The following is a 17763-nucleotide window of genomic DNA, read 5'->3' as shown; positions in this document are numbered from 1 at the left end:
AGGCTGAGGCAGAAGGATCACTTGAGCCCAGGAGTTTGAGGTTGCTGTGAGCTAGGCTGACGCCACGGCACTCACTCTAGCCAGGGCAACAAATGAGATTCTGTCTCAAAAAAAAAAAAAAAATTATTTAAATTGATTTCATCAGTTTCTTTTTATTTATTTTAACGTGGCTACTAGAAAATTTTAAATTTCACATGTGGCTCACATTATATTTCTATTGGACAGTGCTGGTCTAGGTCATTTCATCTGTCATTCATGAGAACAACTGTGGTCCTGATTCAACCCCTCTCCTGAGTCCATCTTCCTGGTCTCTAATTATAATAGAGGTTCAGGGAGAAAAAAAAAAGTCCCTATCTTTGTAATATGGAAGATTAAGAGAACAGTATTACATGGCTGGATACTTTCTGGACATCCCTCATGTATATATATTTCCTGGCAGAGTATCCCCACACTAGACGTCTAGGGAATGTCTCAAATAGACATCCTGTCCGGACAACCTCCCCTTTGTGGGTGCAAGTCCTTGAGAATGCAGAGAGCAAAGGGGGTCTCTCTCAGCAACTCTGCAAAAGCTGGTGGACAATCTCCATGAACACTGCATGTACCTCTAATATGACATTTATTATATTATATCATTGGCTTTTTGCCTTTTCTCTCCATCCCAATCCCTCACCCCCTACTGAGGCTCTGGTCTCCTCAAAAGTAGAGATCAACCAGATCTTACTCACCTCACCGTCTCTAGCACTCAGCATAATCCCAGGCACAGAGTGGACACAATAAGTAAAACACATAATTCCTGTGCACTGTTCTCTGCACCTGTCTTTCTCTGGCCCCCATATTTCCTGCCACGTTGACTGACCCTTGCTCTCTACAGGATAATGTGGTGGCTCTGTGCCGTTCCCTACAGCGTTCTTATCTTTGTCTATGATGAAATCAGAAAACTCATCATTCGTCAACGGCCGGGTGGTGAGGATCCCTTGGGCCCTGCCCTGACTGAGTGGTCACCAGCCCCGTAGCTAGCTCTCCCACTCTGCCTGGTTCCTCCAGACTCACTGGCTTTCTCCCCAACCCACTGCCAGGCCTTTACTGTGCCTGGACCCCAGCCCTTTACTCTTTGGTTGCACTGCTCTTTTCCAACCAGTCCTCAGTGTCCTGTGTTCAGATCTCAGACCTCCACCTTATCCCTGCTTTCACTCTGCCTGTCTCCCCATGATGTCTCCCTTGTGCCTGTTCCCAGTACATGCTGGTCTCTTCTCTTCCACAGGCTGGCTGGAGAGAGAGACATACTACTAAACGCAGCAGAGGAAGAGCTTCACATGACATAAAGGTGTCATGAGAAGGGTTAGGGATTATGAGTTTGATGCAACATCTGAGAGAGACACTAGAATCAATTACCTTGGATAAGAGAGACAGGCACTCCTGGAACTGGACAGAGGGGATCACGGACAGAAGATGGGGTGGGTTGAGGGGAAGCCCAGCCTGCGTCTGGCTGGAGCCGAGTGGGGAAGGGCATAGTCCTGTTGAATCCAACAGCCAGTCTAGAGAGTAAATGTTTGGAACAGCTCTCACCTGGCTGGATGCGTCACATCTGACTTTAGGGGAGCAGGGATTACTATGAAGCTCCCTCCCTAGATCTTAATGATAACCAAGTGGGGGAAGTCTTTCAGGGACTGCCCAGGCTGGGAAGGGATCAGAATCAAGCATCCTTGCCCCTTGAGGACTATCCCCCATCTTAAAGTCACTCTCTGATTTCTTGGACAGCAAAGACAGGACAAATGACTGCCCCAGAAGTTCCTCTGGGATTAGAGAAATGGAAGGGAAGTGATAGAGGAGCAGCTGAGCCACACCCTATGGAAGAGGATAGGGCATCCACATGGCGGGGCTGGTGGGGTAGACTCTTGTAGCCCCCACTTTGGAGGTCCTCAGACCAGCTTACAGACCATACAGCTGTAGTGCTAGAAGAAACCTAATTTCATCAGTGAAGAACCTGAGGCCCAGGGAGGTTAAGTGACTTGGGAACGACCACTTGGTAAATGGTTCTCCTCATCTGAGGAAGGTCTTGGCAGGAGCGAAGGACTCCAGGTGGACTGATGGTCCCTGCCCTCTGCCCTCTGTTGCCAGGGTACCTTGGCCCCATCCCATCCCTCAGCCTGTTTTCTCTGGTGCAGCCTTGAAACAGAGGCAATAACTTTCTGAATCGTGTAGGCTTTACTTTAGGCAAAGCACCCTGCCCCTACTCTACACCATCCATCACAGGGTGATGGACATTCCCAAAAGCTTAGCCTGCTGCATCCCTTCTGGGTTGAGTGAGAGGTCCCAGGGAGCCATTGTCTCCCACCGACTTTCATCTTGATGGTTCTTCCTTCCCCTTCGCCCACTTGCCTTTGCTTTGTGAACCCCTCCACTTTGCCCTGTCGGCCAGTTCATTCTCAGGCCTCTTTCAGAGTAGAGGGTTGGCTACACCCAAATGTACGAGGGCTATCGGAAAGTATCCAGCCATTGTTAATATAATGAGAACAGTATTACGTAGCTGGATACTTTCCGGACAGAGCTCCAAGAGAGAGAGAGAGAGAGAGAAAGAGAGAGAGAGAGAGAGGGAGAGAGAGAGAGAGGGAGAGGTGCTAAGGAAAGCTGGGGGAAAATTGCCAGTGGTAACAAAAGCAAAGAAAGTAACTGCATACTATGCCTAACACTGGGACAAGGACTTTACACATACCATCAATTAATTCACACAAATATTTTCCTAACACCCCACCTCATTTTATAGATGAGGAAACCAAAGTCTTTCTGATTCCAGAACTTGTGCCCTTAACCACTTTTTAGACTAGTCTTTTAATGAGGGCTGGGCCAACAATATGCACATACAAAACAAAACAAAAAATAGGATAGTGTTGGAGGAGGGGCTGTGGATGGGTCTGGAGGAGGAGAGGCCATGGCTAGCAAGGAGAAGGCCACCATAAGGTATAGCCAGCTACTCTTCCCCTACATCAGGCCCCTCCTCAGAGGTCTCTCTCCCTTCTGTTCCCCTCCCTCTTCCAACACAAGGTCTCCTAGGGACAGGGCTATATCAATCTGGGGTCCTTCCCCAGCTGCTGACACAGCTGAACCAGACCCTGAAAGATCGAGGGGCCAGGGTGTATGCAAGTGAGGTGGGAAGTTGGGGCACAGAGGGGCCAGCTCCTCAGGTTTCAGTAGCAGGAGCCTCAGGTGTCTGGTGGGTTAAAAATACAGAGGCCCCAACTCAGGGTCATTTGATACCATTGGCTGAGGCTTGTTGAGTCCAAGGGCCTGAAGGGAAGGAGACTGAGTTGAAAGTAGAGAGCAAAGCATCAGAGAGAAGGATATGGGGTGAGTGCTGGAAAGGGTAAGGGTGGAACTGGAGCCCCAGAAGCAACGAGAGGGAGCAGGATGGACAACAAGGTCTGGTGGCTGCAGGAGAGGATCAGGAGATGGAGAAGCCCAGGCCACCATGGAGTCCCATCTCACACCCTTGGGGGTACAAAAGGTCAGATTCATGATGGAATAGGTCTGATGTTCCAATGTCTCTGTGCAAATGTCCCCCCTACCCACCTGGAATGCAACAGAAATGCAAAATTGGGGCTGGATGTCATCTAGGTCATCTACTTCTGGGAGGGCTGCCCATCTTTCCCAGCTGTCTTTGCTCGGGCGGTAGGGCTCTGGCACATTAGTCACTCTTCTGGGAGACCAGGAGATGGGATTCTGAGGTCTCTTCAACTCTAACGTGCCATGCTTAGGCTAGCTCTGGCCTCTCCTGCTGCAGTGACAGCTGTCTCTCTTGGACCCACTCCTGCAGTGTTCTTGAGATTTTCTGTGGCCTCCTTGCTCAGCTGCTTAAGGTCCCTCCCCTGAGAGTGTGGAAAGTTATTCTGCTAACATAATTCAATGTTCCTGCCTGGATGCAAAACAAACACTGTTCTTCCAGAATCAGAAATACCTCAGGGTGGGGTGGGGGCATCTGATTTTGAACATGGAGAGCATGGTCTCCCTCATACCTCAGTTTACCTGTACATGTTGAGAGCCCTGCATGGCCATGAAGGACCTCAGCCAGAGCTGAACTCACCCACTCTGTCCTCACCTCCAAGCTGGGATCCAGAAGTTAAAGGCCTTACCCCCCAACTCTTGCTTTGGATCTCAGGTGCACAGAATTAATTCACATCCTGGGTTCGGGGTGCAGGGCTGACCTCTTCATGTTTTCCTAGCGTTAATTTTTTCCCCCAGTTTTTATACCTGATCCTCTTTGTCTTGTCAAAGACCTAAGAATAAATAGTAGTTATTCACTCTCCTTGGAATCATGCAGCCTGGGGGAATCCTTCCTTCCCACTGTGTCCTAGAAAACCAAGTCCTATAGGATCAGAGTAGAGAATGTATACATAAGGTGACAGCCAAATGACATTCCCCTTCTCATCATGGGCCTTATGGGCAGAGAAACCCCAAATCCGTATCTCTGCAGGATGGTATCTGGGCCAGTCCTGTGCTTCCCCTGCATTCCCAAGTTAGGAGTGTTGAGTGAAGCCAAGGAAACTGGCTGGAGCTGAGCCAGGTCACAGTCTTGGATGCGGCTCCATCTTTTATTCAGAGAATGACCTCATCCTTGGTCCTGGTTCTTTAAAGGGAAGTACAGAGGGTCTCTTTCCTGCAGCCTGGACTGTGCGTTTATCGCCTCCCTCTCCTTCACAGGATCAAAGAAACACTTAACCTACCGAAGATTCCTAGGTTTTAGGATGTCGAGTCAATACCACATTTGTCTCCCCTTTGTCCTATATTATCAATTTAGCCCCTGACCCAGATACCTCCTCATCTCCAACTGCATTTATCTACTCTCTCGTTACCCTTGCCCTACCCTCAGCTCTCCCCAGTTACCCCTACACCTCCCCTCCCCCAGCCCCAGCTTCATTTACCTCCGACTCATCTGGTCTTATTTTTAGCTCCGGCGTCTCTCCCTTTTCCTTTCTTAATATGGTGATGAGCTCTTAGTCCAGCATAGGGACAGGGGCTGAGGAGCCCTGGACACTGGGGGAGGGGAGGGAAGGAGTTGTTGGAGCCTGGGGGAGAGATGTAGGAGGTGGGAGGATTCCAGCCCTCATGGAGCTGTCCTGGCCTCAGAAGGTTATCCATCTCTCCTGCCAACCACAGGGACATATTTAGACAGGACCAGGTGGGGACCGAGGGGTGCCAATTTCAGGGGGCAGCTCCGGTTCCCTCCCCGCCCCCTGCTCCTATTCCTCCTCCTGACCCTTTTCCTCTTGGCTCTGTCGGCAGTTTCTCCAGGACCCAGCAGTGTCCTCTGTCCACTGCTCTGGGCCATTCCCCACCCCACCCCCACCTTGAGCTCCTAACTGAGGATTTGGGACACAGTGGCCCCTCCCTACCCCAGCTAACCTCTTCTGGAACAGGAGAGCCAACCCAGATCCCACTACCTCCATGAGCGCTACAGACAGGATGGGGGCCAGAGCTGTGCTGGGTCTGCGGCTGGCACTGCTCTTACTGCTGGTTCTAGGGACACCCAAGTCAGGGGTACAGGGGGAGGAAGGACTGGACTTCCCCAAGTATGACGGTGTGGACCGTGTGATCAATGTCAACGCAAAGAACTACAAGAATGTGTTCAAGAAGTATGAGGTGCTGGCACTCCTCTACCACGAACCCCCTGAGGATGACAAGGCCTCACAAAGACAATTTGAGATGGAGGAGCTAATCCTGGAGGTGAGTGAGGGGACTGCAGCCTACAGAACACACCCAGCCCCTGTCTGCGATTCCCCGTCTTACACCCAGGTAGATCTTTGAGGATGGCATCTGGGGGCGAGGGGCAGTGCAGCAGAACCCCTGTCTTAACCAGCAGGACACAAGTAACATGTGGCCTCAGCCAAATGAGAAACAGAGACTCAGGAACCCAAAAATACTATCGTAAGTAATTTCAGAGGGGGTGCTGCAGGGGGATCTCCCCTCCCTGCTACAGGAGGCTGGTGGTACCAGACCTAGGTTTGGCTAGGACAAGGGGCAAAAAAGGAAAAGGGGCACCTGCGGCAAGGGGAGAACTGCCATGCAGTGTGTTGCACTGCCCCTACCCCCCCAGTATACTTCCCTCGTCAGAACGTCTCCCTCTCCACACACTGCAGGGGCAGACCCCAGAGAGATCCAGATGCTGTTGATATCTCGTTTGCATGCCATTTACTTAATGGCTAGATGTTTAAATATTTCCTAGAGACCATGACTCCCCTTAGCCTCCCAGCCCCCTTTCTCTTCCTCCTGCTCTCTAATTCCCCATCCAGCCCTATCAGATCAAGCTGTATGCCCTCACTGGAAGATTCTTCTGGTTGAAGGTTACAGAATCTTCTCCTTGTGGGAAGTCTCCTCACCCCAAATATGATTTTAGGCGCAAAGGAGAAACGGGTTATTACAAAAAGAAAAACAGAAAAAGCCTCTGTGTGGGGATGACTGGGAGACGTGACCACACACACCCCTCTAGGAGCTGGGATGTGCTTAAGTTTCCTTGTCCAATCTTCTGTGTCTCCTTCTCTGGTTTGGTGTGCAGATAGCCCCTGGCTTGTCCAGAGCTTGGAGCATTTCAGCGTTAGACACCAGGACCATGGGCTGTCATTTCTGTGTGCCTCTGCTGGGTGCTGGAACCTGCCATCTGATTAATGAGCCGAGTATTTTTATCCTGAGTGCTCAGTATCCCCGGCCATCCACCTGCCAACTGCCTCCTCTCCCATCCCCCTGAGAATCATGGTGCCTGAGTCTGTGCTAAGTGGGGTGAAGCTGCAAGCTGTGCCCACAGCAGAGTGAATCAGGGTTGGGCACTTAGCTGGGAGGCTTGGGGGGACAGGGACCTCCAGGTGTGACTGTCCACAGCCTGAGGACAGGCTGAAGTGGAGTGTGAAATGGGAAAGTTGGGCCTGGATGAAGAGAGCTGTGCAGTCTCTATCAGTCTTGCCCCCTCTGTAGGTGACGAGAGGTGACCTCTAATCTTGGCTCTTGGGCTTCTCATTCCTCAGCAACATGACCAGACCCATCCCCACCCTCCCATCCTCCAAAATTCTTCCTGTTGGGAGTCATTCTGAACAATCCCAGGGACTTCCAACATCACCCCACACCAAACCTGGCCTTTGATCAGGATGGAGTGTAGGGCCCAACCCTTAAGGAGGGAAGGGGCCTTCACTCACTCTGAAACCAGACTCCTCAGCATCCCTCAGGAACTGAGAAGTATCAAGTGCAGTGCCTTAAAGCTCAACATAATAAGCACATTGCAAATAAGCAATAAATAATCATAAACTAAAAGGTGAACCAAAGACAGAGAGAGAGTAAGGTGAGGTTATACAGAATTTGGGGGTATTCTGGATCTCAGCATAGGGTCATGGTCAACTCATATTTCCTGCACCCCAACTAACCCAACTTGAAAGCATGAGATGAGGAATGAATGGGGGTTAAGAATTCCAGGGACTAATTTTAAGCCTAACTCCTCCCTCCAGTTAGCAGCCCAAGTCTTAGAAGACAAGGGTGTTGGCTTCGGGCTGGTGGACTCTGAGAAGGATGCAGCTGTGGCCAAGAAACTAGGTAAGGGGAGGAGGGAGGGGAAGGTGGCGGGTGACACTGGGGAAGGTCTAGGGTGGAGGACTTGTTGGGCAGGCCTTGGGATCTGAGGAGCTTGGGAACTCTTCCACTATGTTTATTCTGAAAGTGGGGGAGAAAACATGAGATTGGGAGGTAATGGCTGAAGGCTCCCGCCTCTCTATTCCTTATAGAGACCCATGATCAAATCGAAGAAAGAGGCAAGGGAGGGCTTCTTTAAGAATGCTTACCTTAAAAACATGGCGAGGCGCTGGAGGGAGGGGGAATCAGGGACTACACGCAGGGCTTGCAAGGCCTCTGCAAATTCCTCTTCCGATCCCCTCCCCCTCCAGAGCTGTGGCTAGGTGTTACAGCACCCAGCCACTAGGGGGAAGCACAGCTTCGAGACTGGACTCCAGATATGGATGGGGGAAGGGTGGTTAGTAATAATGAAGTCATCTGGTCAGTAATAGCAGAGTTAAAGGGCTGGCCTGGGAACCAGCTGCTAGAGTCCTCAGAGGGGTAGCATGAATATCTATCTCTAGTTATGGCAGGCAGAGAAAGGGAGAAGTATTGCTAGAATCTGTATCTCTTTATTGCCTCCCCTCACACCCTACCTGATCCCCCCAGCTTCTCCCTAGAGAGTCCCTGGGGCCAGGCTAGCCTCGTGGGCTAAATCCAGGCGCATGGACATTGGGGATGTAGGCACTAAGGGGCAGTGGAGGGGGGTGGGGCAGGGGAAGTGTGAGTAGGGGATGTGGGGTCCAGGGGGTTATGGAATGGGCTGTGACCCAGGATTTGGACCCTGGGATCTGTGGGAAGCTTGGAATCATCATGGCTCAACCCCGGCTCACTCCCCAGGACTAACTGAAGAGGACAGCGTTTATGTATTCAAGGGAGATGAAGTCATAGAGTATGACGGAGAGTTTTCTGCTGACACCCTGGTGGAGTTTCTGCTTGATGTGAGGATTCCCCTGGACCAGACGGCCTTGCTTTAAGACACCACTGCCCCTTAGTGCCTACCAACTCCAACCTTACACTGCACACACCACACACACACACACACACACACACACACACACACACACACACACATATCTAGCCCCCTCTTCCAGTTCCCCAGCCTTCTTTTCTCTAGATCCCTCTTTCTGGTTTTACCGGTGAGGATAGAAACTCACTCTCTTCCTTCAATGTCCCCAATCCTTCAGGTCCTAGAGGACCCCGTGGAATTGATTGAGGGGGAACGAGAGCTGGAGGCATTTGAGAATATTGAGGATGAGAACAAACTTATTGGCTACTTCAAGAACAAAGACTCAGAGCGTGAGTAACCCTCAGACTCCACTGTACCCCTCCCTGGACACCCCATCTCACCTGTCCTCCTATCTCCCCCCACACCCAGTGTCTTAGCGCCTCTGCTTCCTCCTGCCGCCATCAGCTCCATCAGCTGCTCTGATCTCCCTCAGCTCTGGGGGCTTTCCCAGACAGGCACCTCTCACCTCCACTGTCCACCTTCCCCCAACTACAGGCCTACTGTATTCTTCCCACTCTCAGAGGACTAGAGGGGGCGGTCTCAGAATGAACCCCACTTGCCAAAGAAGAACTGGGGAGAGTTAGAGGGGGATGATTCCCTGGCAGACCCTGGTTTTCTCAGAGACTGACTCTACATTCCCCCTTCAGATTACAAAGCCTTTGAAGACGCAGCCGAGGAGTTTCATCCCTACATCCCCTTCTTCGCCACTTTCGACAGCAAGGTTCTCATCCCCATGGCTGTACTGGGTCTCTCTCATGCCCCTAAGCTGCCCTCCAGTCTCCTCTCCCAGAACCGATGAGGGAACTACACTGACACTCCCCACCCCCATTCTAGGCTCCTCCCACCCTACAGATTTTAGAGCTGAAGAGGGGCTTTCGTTTATCTAACCCACCCCTCTCATGTTAAACCAAAGCCCAGAGAAATCAAGACACTCGTTCAGTGTCACAGCAGCAGTGACAAGGATCCAAGTTTTCTGACTCCCTTTCTAATATTTGTTCCCCCATAATATTGCTTCTTACTGTGACCCCGTGTGTCTCCTGCTTCACTCCACTCCCACCCCCTCTCCCAAAGGTGGCAAAGAAGCTAACTCTGAAGCTGAACGAGATCGATTTCTATGAAGCCTTCATGGAAGAGCCTGTGACCATCCCAGACAAGCCCAACAGTGAAGAGGAGATAGTCAACTTCGTGGAGGAGCACAGGAGGTGGAGATCAAGGGCACCCCCGAGCAGGGCGGGCTCCTTCTGGGGCTAGAACACCACATGTGAGAGGGTTGGGGGAATCTTAGCCAGCCAGGAAACCGGTCTTGCCTAGAGATGAACACACTTCTGGGCGCTAGTGCTCACCGATACACTGATGATTTTGCACAATATTTCGCACCCCAGTCATTAGCCCTGAGCCATACACAGAAAAGGTCCTCCATAAATGTGTATAGTTCACCGTGATGTTAATTGTGACTTAAATAATCTCTATCAACAAGAGTGGTCTGCCAGGAACTGCAAAGTGCTTTCTATCTCTATTATTATATTTAATTCTTTCAACAACCTCAGTGAAAGAGGTTCCACAGTTGGTAAGTGGCAGAACTGGGACTTCAACTCTGAGGTGTCCCATGTTCTAATATATTACCCTGCACCAGTGGTTCTCTACAGGGGTGGAGGGAGTAGCAAGGTGGGGTTAAGATTTGGCCCTCCAATGGATATTTAGCAATGTCTGGAGACATTTGTGTTTGTGGGGAGTGCTACTGGTATTTGGTGGCTAGAGACCAGGGATACAGTGCACAGGACAGCCCCCAACCACACAGAATTGTCTGGCCCCAAATTAATAGTGCCGAGGTTGAAAAACCCTGCCCCGCACTGACACACGATTCTCTTTCCCCATAGTACGCCACAACTGGAAACACCCATTCATCAGTATAAATACTACTTACTCTCTCCCACTCGAATATGGCCCCCTTCATCAGGCAGGAACATGTCTGCCTGGTTCAGCACCTAGCAGAGTGCTTAGAACATATCAGGCACTCAATGATATTGGATGAGTGAATGAATGAATAAATGAATGAACAAACACCCAGATGTTCAGTTCTTACCTTTCTCCCAAAAGCCTCTCTTCCTGTCCCCTTGCCCACTCGCCCCTCTCCCGCTGCTTTAACCATGCAGTGATCTGGGCCTGGTGCCCAGAGCTTAGGCTTTGCCAGATGGCTTTGTTCTGGGCCACAAGCTGTCTGTGCCCTGGGCCTGACCCAGAGGCAGCTTCTGCTATGGGGACCCTCTGGGGGGGAGTGTCCTTCTCACCCACTGAGTATTGACCCTGTATCTGTCTCTCCTAGATCAACCCTGCGGAAACTGAAGCCTGAGAGTATGTATGAGACCTGGGTGAGTGCCCCTGACCAGGGCCAGGCCCTCGGGGAGCATGGGTGGCTGAAGACTCAAGGCCTAGAAACATCCCACCCTGCTGCTCCTCAGGCCCACTTGTAGAAAGAACAGTGCATCAGCAAAGGTTGAAGGTTTTCTGTTCTGAAGAACGTGTCAGGAATTGAGAGACAGACCTAAGTGGATGAAGATGACAAGGGAGGAGCCCCAAGCTCTGGGGATAAAGGGATTACCAGAGGAGGTGTGGGGGCCTCTGAGCTGAAAGGGACAGTGTCACTTGGAAAAGGGTCACCATCACAAGAATGTGTCTGATCCAGAAGCTGGATTTCCATAAAATTCATGTTCAATGAACATCTAGGCTCTGTCTTGGGCTCTCCAACTTCAGGGAGCATAGTAAGGTCTCCTCCTCTACCCTGCTCTCCTTCTCACCCCCTAACAGGAGGACGATATGGATGGAATCCACATTGTGGCCTTTGCAGAGGAAGCTGATCCTGGTGAGGGAGGAATACTGGATTGGACTAGGGGGGAGGGAGGGGGAGGCGAGTGTGTTTATTGGTGCATAGGCCTCATCTGGGAGGCATTTCCTAGGCGTTTGCAAGCAGCCTGGGGCTAGACCTGTCGAGCTAGGGAAGCAGGGAAGTAGATCTGGACTCCTATGGACTGTGTCCCTTTCCTCTCCACCCCACCTCACATTTCTCACTTGTGTTCCCTCCAAGACGGCTTCGAATTCTTAGAGACTCTCAAGGCTGTGGCCCAAGATAACACTGAAAACCCTGACCTTAGCATTGTCTGGATCGACCCTGATGACTTCCCCTTGGTAAGTGACACAGCCCAGGCACTACTCTCCTAAGGTGGGGCCTTAGACTGTGGTACCTTCTTGGGGAGGGCTTCGTTTCCGAGTTTCTGTCCCCATTTCCTAGCTGAGGGACCCTAGGAGGTTCTGCCTGCTGCTGCTCAAGGGCCCTGTGGGCATGGAGGGCATCCTGAGCAAGGGGAGACAGGGTGGGGGGTGAACTGCATGGGACATAACACACGATTCCCAGAGCAGAGGCTGGACAGGTAGCTCATGTGCTGGGGCTGACTCCTAAAGAAAACCAGAGTTCTAGTGAGCAGATGGGCATAACAGCCCTGCACACAGGTGTATACACTCAATCGCAGAATCATAGCCCAGAGATTCCATGTTTCAGGGGATGGTTTTGTTATCAGCTGAATTGCTAACACCTAGCACTCGTTATTGAATGAGTAACTGAATGAACAACAAAAACATGGGGACCATTGGCGATTACCACGTCTAACTACCTTATTTTAGAGCTGTAGGAACTGAGAGCCAGAGAGAAGTGAATTGACCTTCACCACAAGGTCAGTCAGTAGCATATCCAGGATCAGAACAGGGCTTCCTATCCAGCTTTCCTCAGACAGGAGGGGCCCGTGTGCCCAGCTGACCCTCCTGATGCTTTGCCTTTGGGATTTCTACTTTTTTACTGCTTAGCTCTACGCATTGTCTTCAGGTCCTACAGCTGGACCCATCCTCGGCCAGTTCATGCTGTCCCCTCTGTTCATCCCTGGGCTGACCCTCACACTCACCCTCCTGGACTCATGTGCTCCTAGAATCCATTAAGTTGCCATATTTGGATCTCTCTACAGCTGGTCCCATACTGGGAGAAGACATTTGACATCGACTTGTCAGCCCCACAAATAGGAGTCGTCAACGTTACTGATGTGAGTTTCCTTCCCTCATCCCTGGTCAACCCCCACCTCTGTTTCCCAGCAGAGCTAGCTCTCTTCCCCTCTGCTAACTCGTAATTGAGCCCTTCCCAGAGGAAGCGGACATTCCCAGTCTAACAGCTGGATGGAGGTGGAGATTCATAATCTGAACATGCCCCTGTCCTCACCTGTTGGAATCAGTGGCTCATCCTTCAAAGCCCGGTTCAAATCCTTTCTCCTCTGCAGTCTCTCCTGATCTCCCATTTAGAATCATTCCCTCCGTGGCACACCCAGAGCTCATTTGGCATTGAGAACATGATGTTTCTATGGCTATTTATGTATTATGACTGTCTCTTCCAGTCGACTTTGAGATTTTTGAGGGCAGAAATTTTCTCTTGCACACATACTATGTGCTTCAAAAATGTTGAGTTGAATCGAATGAACCACAGTCTTTCCTTTTATAGAATTCTCAGACTAATTGGGTAGGCAGGTATTCCATTAACTACAAGGCCAGATCTGATAAACTTTATAATAAAGATACAAATAAAATGCTAGGAAGGCACAGAAATCAAAGTGATTTCTGCTTGAGAGGATCAGAGAAGAGTTTAAAAGAAAGTGACATTTAAAATGGAAACTGTACAACATATAAGATTTCAACAAGTGATGATGATTCAGGGAAGTCATTTCCAAATGAGGAAAACAAGATCAAAATGTCAAAAGTAGGAAAATGAATATCAGGTTCAGGAAAAGACAAGTAGATTTTTATGGTTTGAGAGTCTAGAGATCACTCAGATGGTACTGGAAAAGCAGGTTATGAAAAGCCCTGAATGCTGAAGAGTTGCTATCTCATAGGCCATGAAGAGCCACCAAGGGCCTGATAGAGAAGTCTGTTGGGCCAGGCATGGTGGCTCATGTCTGTAATCCTAGCACTCTGGGAGGCCGAGGTGGGAAGATTGCTTGAGGTCAGGAGTTCGAGACCAGCCTGAGCAAGAGTGAGACCCCGTCTCTACAAAAAATAGAAAAATTAGCTGGGAGTGGTGGTGTGGGCCTGTAGTCCCAGCTATTCAGGAGGCTGAGGAAGGAGGATTGCTGGAGCCCAGGACTTTGAGGTTGCTGTGAGCTATGATCACTCCACTGCACTCTACCCAGGGTGACAAAGTGAGACTCTGTCTTAAAAAAAAAAAAAGAGAGGTCTATTTTAGGAAGCTTAGTGTGGCAAGAGCACAGAAGACCAGTTGAAGGGAGAAGGTCTGTTTGCCAATCTACCTTCTCTTTCCACTCTTACCTGTCACTATTTTAACTTACACCTTCCCCTGGACAGTTTTCCTGGCCATTGACAAATGAAGGGACTGAGGATGTTGGGAGGACATACAGAGTTCAGTGAACAGGAAGACAGGTCCAAAGACCTGGGTGGGGCTAAGCTTCCATCCCTGGCCTGTGCCATCTCCTAGGCTGATAGCATATGGATGGAAATGGATGATGAGGAGGACCTACCTTCTGCTGAGGAGCTGGAGGACTGGCTTGAGGACGTGCTGTCAGGAGAGATCAACACAGAAGATGATGATGATGATGACGATGACGACGATGATGACTAGTTGCTGTGCCAACTATCTCCCAGCCCCACCTGATCTCCTTATGCTCCCTCCTGCCTTCTTTGTCCTTCCCTGAGCTCCTCCAGGGACACTAGCTCATTCTCTGTCATAGGGACAACTGGGGTCTATATGCTGGGTACTGAGGCCCTGATCCCCCTCATCTGATGAGGCAAGGAGCTACTTTTCCCTAGACACCAGCCCAGCTGTCTCATCTGACTTCTGTTTCTTATCCCATAACTTACCTGCATTATTTGTCTCTTTCATCACTTCCCATCCTCTTTCTTATGATTCTTCTCTTGCCCTGTCTATGGGCTTCCATCTCTTCTGTTCCCTTCATCTACACACAGTCTTCCCCTACTCCCTCAAATCGCATATCCTTCTAGCTGTCCTGCCCATGGCCAGGAGGAAGGGAGGGTACTGAGTTTGGACTGTATCTCAGCAATCTCTTGTTAATATATTTGGGTCAAATGAGAGGCCTCAATAAAGAGATCTGGGGCAGCATGAGCAAGTGTCTGTTGATGAAGTCTCGCCTCTATGGCAGGAGGAGGTGGCCTCTGATGGGGGATTTAGGTGTGGGTGCCTAGTTAGGAATGAGCTAGGGGACTGTGAAAGGAGGTGGCTGGGGCTCCCTCTAGGCAGCTATCCCAGAGAAGCCTGGATTATTTATCTGCTTCAAGTCAACAAGCCTTTTCTGAACACATGGTGTTTGTCCAGCGCTGCTATTAGGCTCTGGGAGAACAGTGAGTGCCAGGCCTATCCCTTCTCTTGAGCCGATTAGCCTCACTGAGAAGTCAAGAGAAGCACACTAGGGCCCGGTGCAGTGGCTCATGTCTGTAATCCTAGCACTCTGGGAGGCCAAGGCGGGGAGGTCGTTTGAGCTCAGGTGTTCGAGACCAGCAAGAGCAAGACCCCGTCTCGACTTAAAAAAAAAAAAAAAATAGAAAGAAATTAGCTGGACAACTAAAAATATATATAGAAAAAATTAGCCGGGCATGGTGGCGCATGCCTGTAGTCCCATCTACTCAGGAGGCTGAGGCAGAAGGATTGCTTGAGCCCAGGAGTTTGAGGTTGCTGTGAGCTAGGCTGACACCATGGCACTCTAGCCCGGCAACAGAGCAGGGCTCTGGCTGAAAAAAAAAAAAAAAAAAATACAAGCACACTAAACAATTGAAGAAAAATACAAAGCAGTATGTAATTAAGTGATTATGTGCTGCTTGATAGCACCCTTCCTGCAGCTCTTATTTGAACATCAAGACTGAGCCCCAATTATACTTCCTTGGTGAGGCCTTCCCAGAGGTTGCCCTCATGCACTGCCCTCCTCTGGGTCCCTGCTGCACTTTCTATATACACCTCTATTCTAGCACTCAGCACGTTCTTCATTTACATGTCTGTCTTTCCCACTAAACTATATGCCCCTTGAAGGGAGGAACCCAAGTTTTTTCTTTGTTTCCACAGGGCCTGACACTCAAAAAGTTGTCCCTAATAAATGTTTGTTAAAAGAACAAAAGAAAGAACAGAATGGACTCAGAAGAGACAGATCAGAGTGGGCTTAATGACTTCACAAAGGAAGTGAGCCTTTTCTAGGCTTTAAATTGAAGAATGGGATTTCACTGGAGACAAAGAATTTGGGGAGTAGACACCTCAGTTGGTGGAAACATCAAAAGCATTGGCAGGATGTGTTTATCATATTGGGGGCACACAGAGATACAAGAAGAGAAATTCAAGTTGTGGCTGTGAGGTTGGGTAAGCATCATGGGGCTGAGTTACAGAGGTGTTTGAATTTAATCCTGTGAGCTGAGGAGGAAGGGCAAAATATAATCTGTATCGATGAGCAGAACAGATATGGGGAGGGGAGATGATGGAGACGCCAGAGGAAAGGAGCCCAATTCACAATGAGAGACTGTAATAATTGGAGTGGAATTCAGAGAAGATGGACCCAAGTGGTGGTCATGGGAATGGAGAGGAGACATTTTGTACGACGGGGATCCCCAGACCTAGGCCTCCTGGAGTTCTTGGCCACAGTTTCTCCAGAATAGCCCCAGGATGCAGTGAACATAAAGGAATTTGGAGGGGGGTGGGAGGACCAAACAGCTAAACAAGCCTGTAAATAAACAGACATTATATTTTTTATGTCTACATCAGGTATAAAGGTGTTGCTGGGAGACTCAGAGGATTTCTAAGTATGGAAAGAGGAGGCTTGAGGTTAGAGAAGTTTTCACTCTCCACAGACAAATCCAGGAAGCATTCTTACAGAAGGTGGCAAGAATATAGAAAGCAGAAACCACATATTCATCCAACTTGTACCCATTTAATAAATGTTTAATAAGTAGTATGGGCACTGGGTTAATATTGTAATAATACTGTGGAACTCACTGTCTAGCATAGGTCAGTGGATGGCCCCAGACTAAATAATAGCTCCTATTTTTTAAGTACCCCTCTGTGTCTGTCCATGGAGACTTACTTTTTTTTTTTTTTCTTTTGAGACAGAGTCTCACTGTGTTGCCCGGGCTAGAGTGAGTGCTGTGGCGTCATCCTCGCTCACAGCAACCTCAAACTCCTGGGCTCAAGCAATCCCGCTGCCTCAGCCTCCCGAGTAGCTGGAACTACAGGCATGCGCCACCATGCCTGGCTGATTTTTTCCATGTATTTTTAGTTGTCCGATTAATTTCTTTCTATTTTTAGTAGAGACGGGGTCTCATTCTTGCTCAGGCTGGTTTTGAACTCCTGAGCTCAAACGATCCGCCCGCCTCGGCCTCCCAGAGAGCTAGGATTACACGCGTGAGCCACCGCGCCTGGCCCCATGGAGACTTACTTTTAATGAATTTCAGAAGAACCCTATAAAATAGGCATTGGCATTCCCATCTTACTGGTGAAGACACTGAGGCTTTGAAGCATAATTTGCTCAAGGAGGGGGTAGAGCTAGCATATAGTCCAAGTCTCCTGTGCCTTGTTGCCTCCAGAAGACCTGAGCCTTTCACTTAACTACAGGAGTCTCAAAGATGCGTCAACAAAATAGGTTTTGTCCCTACAACACAGAGCAAATACAATATGTACGAAAGCAAATTATGAGGGTGTTTTCTGTCAAAGGGGCAGCAATAGGCCACACTGGGGGAAAGGAACACCAAAGAAAAGGGCTGTGAAACTCAAAGCAGCACGATCCTGAGCCTCTTCTAGAGGCAGTGTAGACCTAAAAAAGGGGCTCATTTGAAGCTTCCGGAAGGGTCTCTGCCAGGTTGGAACTGAGGTGAGTCAGGGTGGTCCTGAAAGTGGCACAAACACTGAGGGGATCCCTCAGACCTAGGCCTGCTGGAGTTCTTGGTAGGAAGGACCCACCCAGGGCTCAGACCTCTTCCTAGAACCAGACCCTGCCCAGAGTTGAGGCAAGACCCCTTAGGCTGGAGATGGGGGTGAAAAGAGATATGTCTCCAATTCTTCCTTTCCTCTTTCAGTCTGGCTAAGAATCTGGGGGAGGAAAGTCCCCGGGTGGAGGGGAAGTGAGAGCTGCCAC

General features: G+C 49.8%; 2 protein-coding genes across 2 annotated transcripts in view; both read left to right on the top strand.

Moving 5' to 3' along the window:
• ATP1A4 (ATPase, Na+/K+ transporting, alpha 4 polypeptide) overlaps window positions 1-1290 on the top strand; it is a 32393-nt gene extending 31103 nt beyond the window's left edge. Inside the window, exons 21-22 of the mRNA XM_012661887.1 lie at window positions 872-963; window positions 1262-1290. Of these exons, the coding sequence (XP_012517341.1) occupies window positions 872-963; window positions 1262-1290 (121 nt within the window). The remainder of the gene's footprint in view (window positions 1-871; window positions 964-1261) is intronic.
• A 3893-nt stretch (window positions 1291-5183) lies between these two features.
• Window positions 5184-14759, top strand: CASQ1 (calsequestrin 1 (fast-twitch, skeletal muscle)). The gene is made up of 11 exons (XM_012661886.1): window positions 5184-5718; window positions 7485-7569; window positions 8425-8525; window positions 8772-8883; window positions 9241-9314; window positions 9665-9795; window positions 10917-10962; window positions 11399-11453; window positions 11676-11776; window positions 12604-12678; window positions 14115-14759. The coding sequence occupies exons 1-11, from the start codon at window positions 5440-5442 to the stop codon at window positions 14256-14258; spliced, it is 1203 nt and encodes a 400-aa protein (XP_012517340.1). The 5' UTR covers window positions 5184-5439; the 3' UTR covers window positions 14259-14759.
• Window positions 14760-17763: the final 3004 nt, after the last annotated feature.

The sequence above is a fragment of the Propithecus coquereli genome, unplaced genomic scaffold (genome assembly GCF_000956105.1).
Source record: "Propithecus coquereli isolate 6110/MARCELLA unplaced genomic scaffold, Pcoq_1.0 Scaffold74, whole genome shotgun sequence".
Lineage (NCBI taxonomy): Eukaryota > Metazoa > Chordata > Mammalia > Primates > Indriidae > Propithecus > Propithecus coquereli.
Note: the sequence above shows the minus strand (reverse complement) of the source record. Positions and strands in the feature narration are given on the sequence as shown.

Bases quoted from the DNA above. Each gene is read 5' to 3' on its own strand.
- CASQ1 (XM_012661886.1), top strand. From the start codon at position 5,440: ATGAGCGCTACAGACAGGATGGGGGCCAGAGCTGTGCTGGGTCTGCGG. The intron at 8,884-9,240 runs GTGAGTAACCCT...TTCCCCCTTCAG, and splicing joins CAAGAACAAAGACTCAGAGC to ATTACAAAGCCTTTGAAGAC. The intron at 9,796-10,916 runs GTGGAGATCAAG...TGTCTCTCCTAG, and splicing joins TTCGTGGAGGAGCACAGGAG to ATCAACCCTGCGGAAACTGA.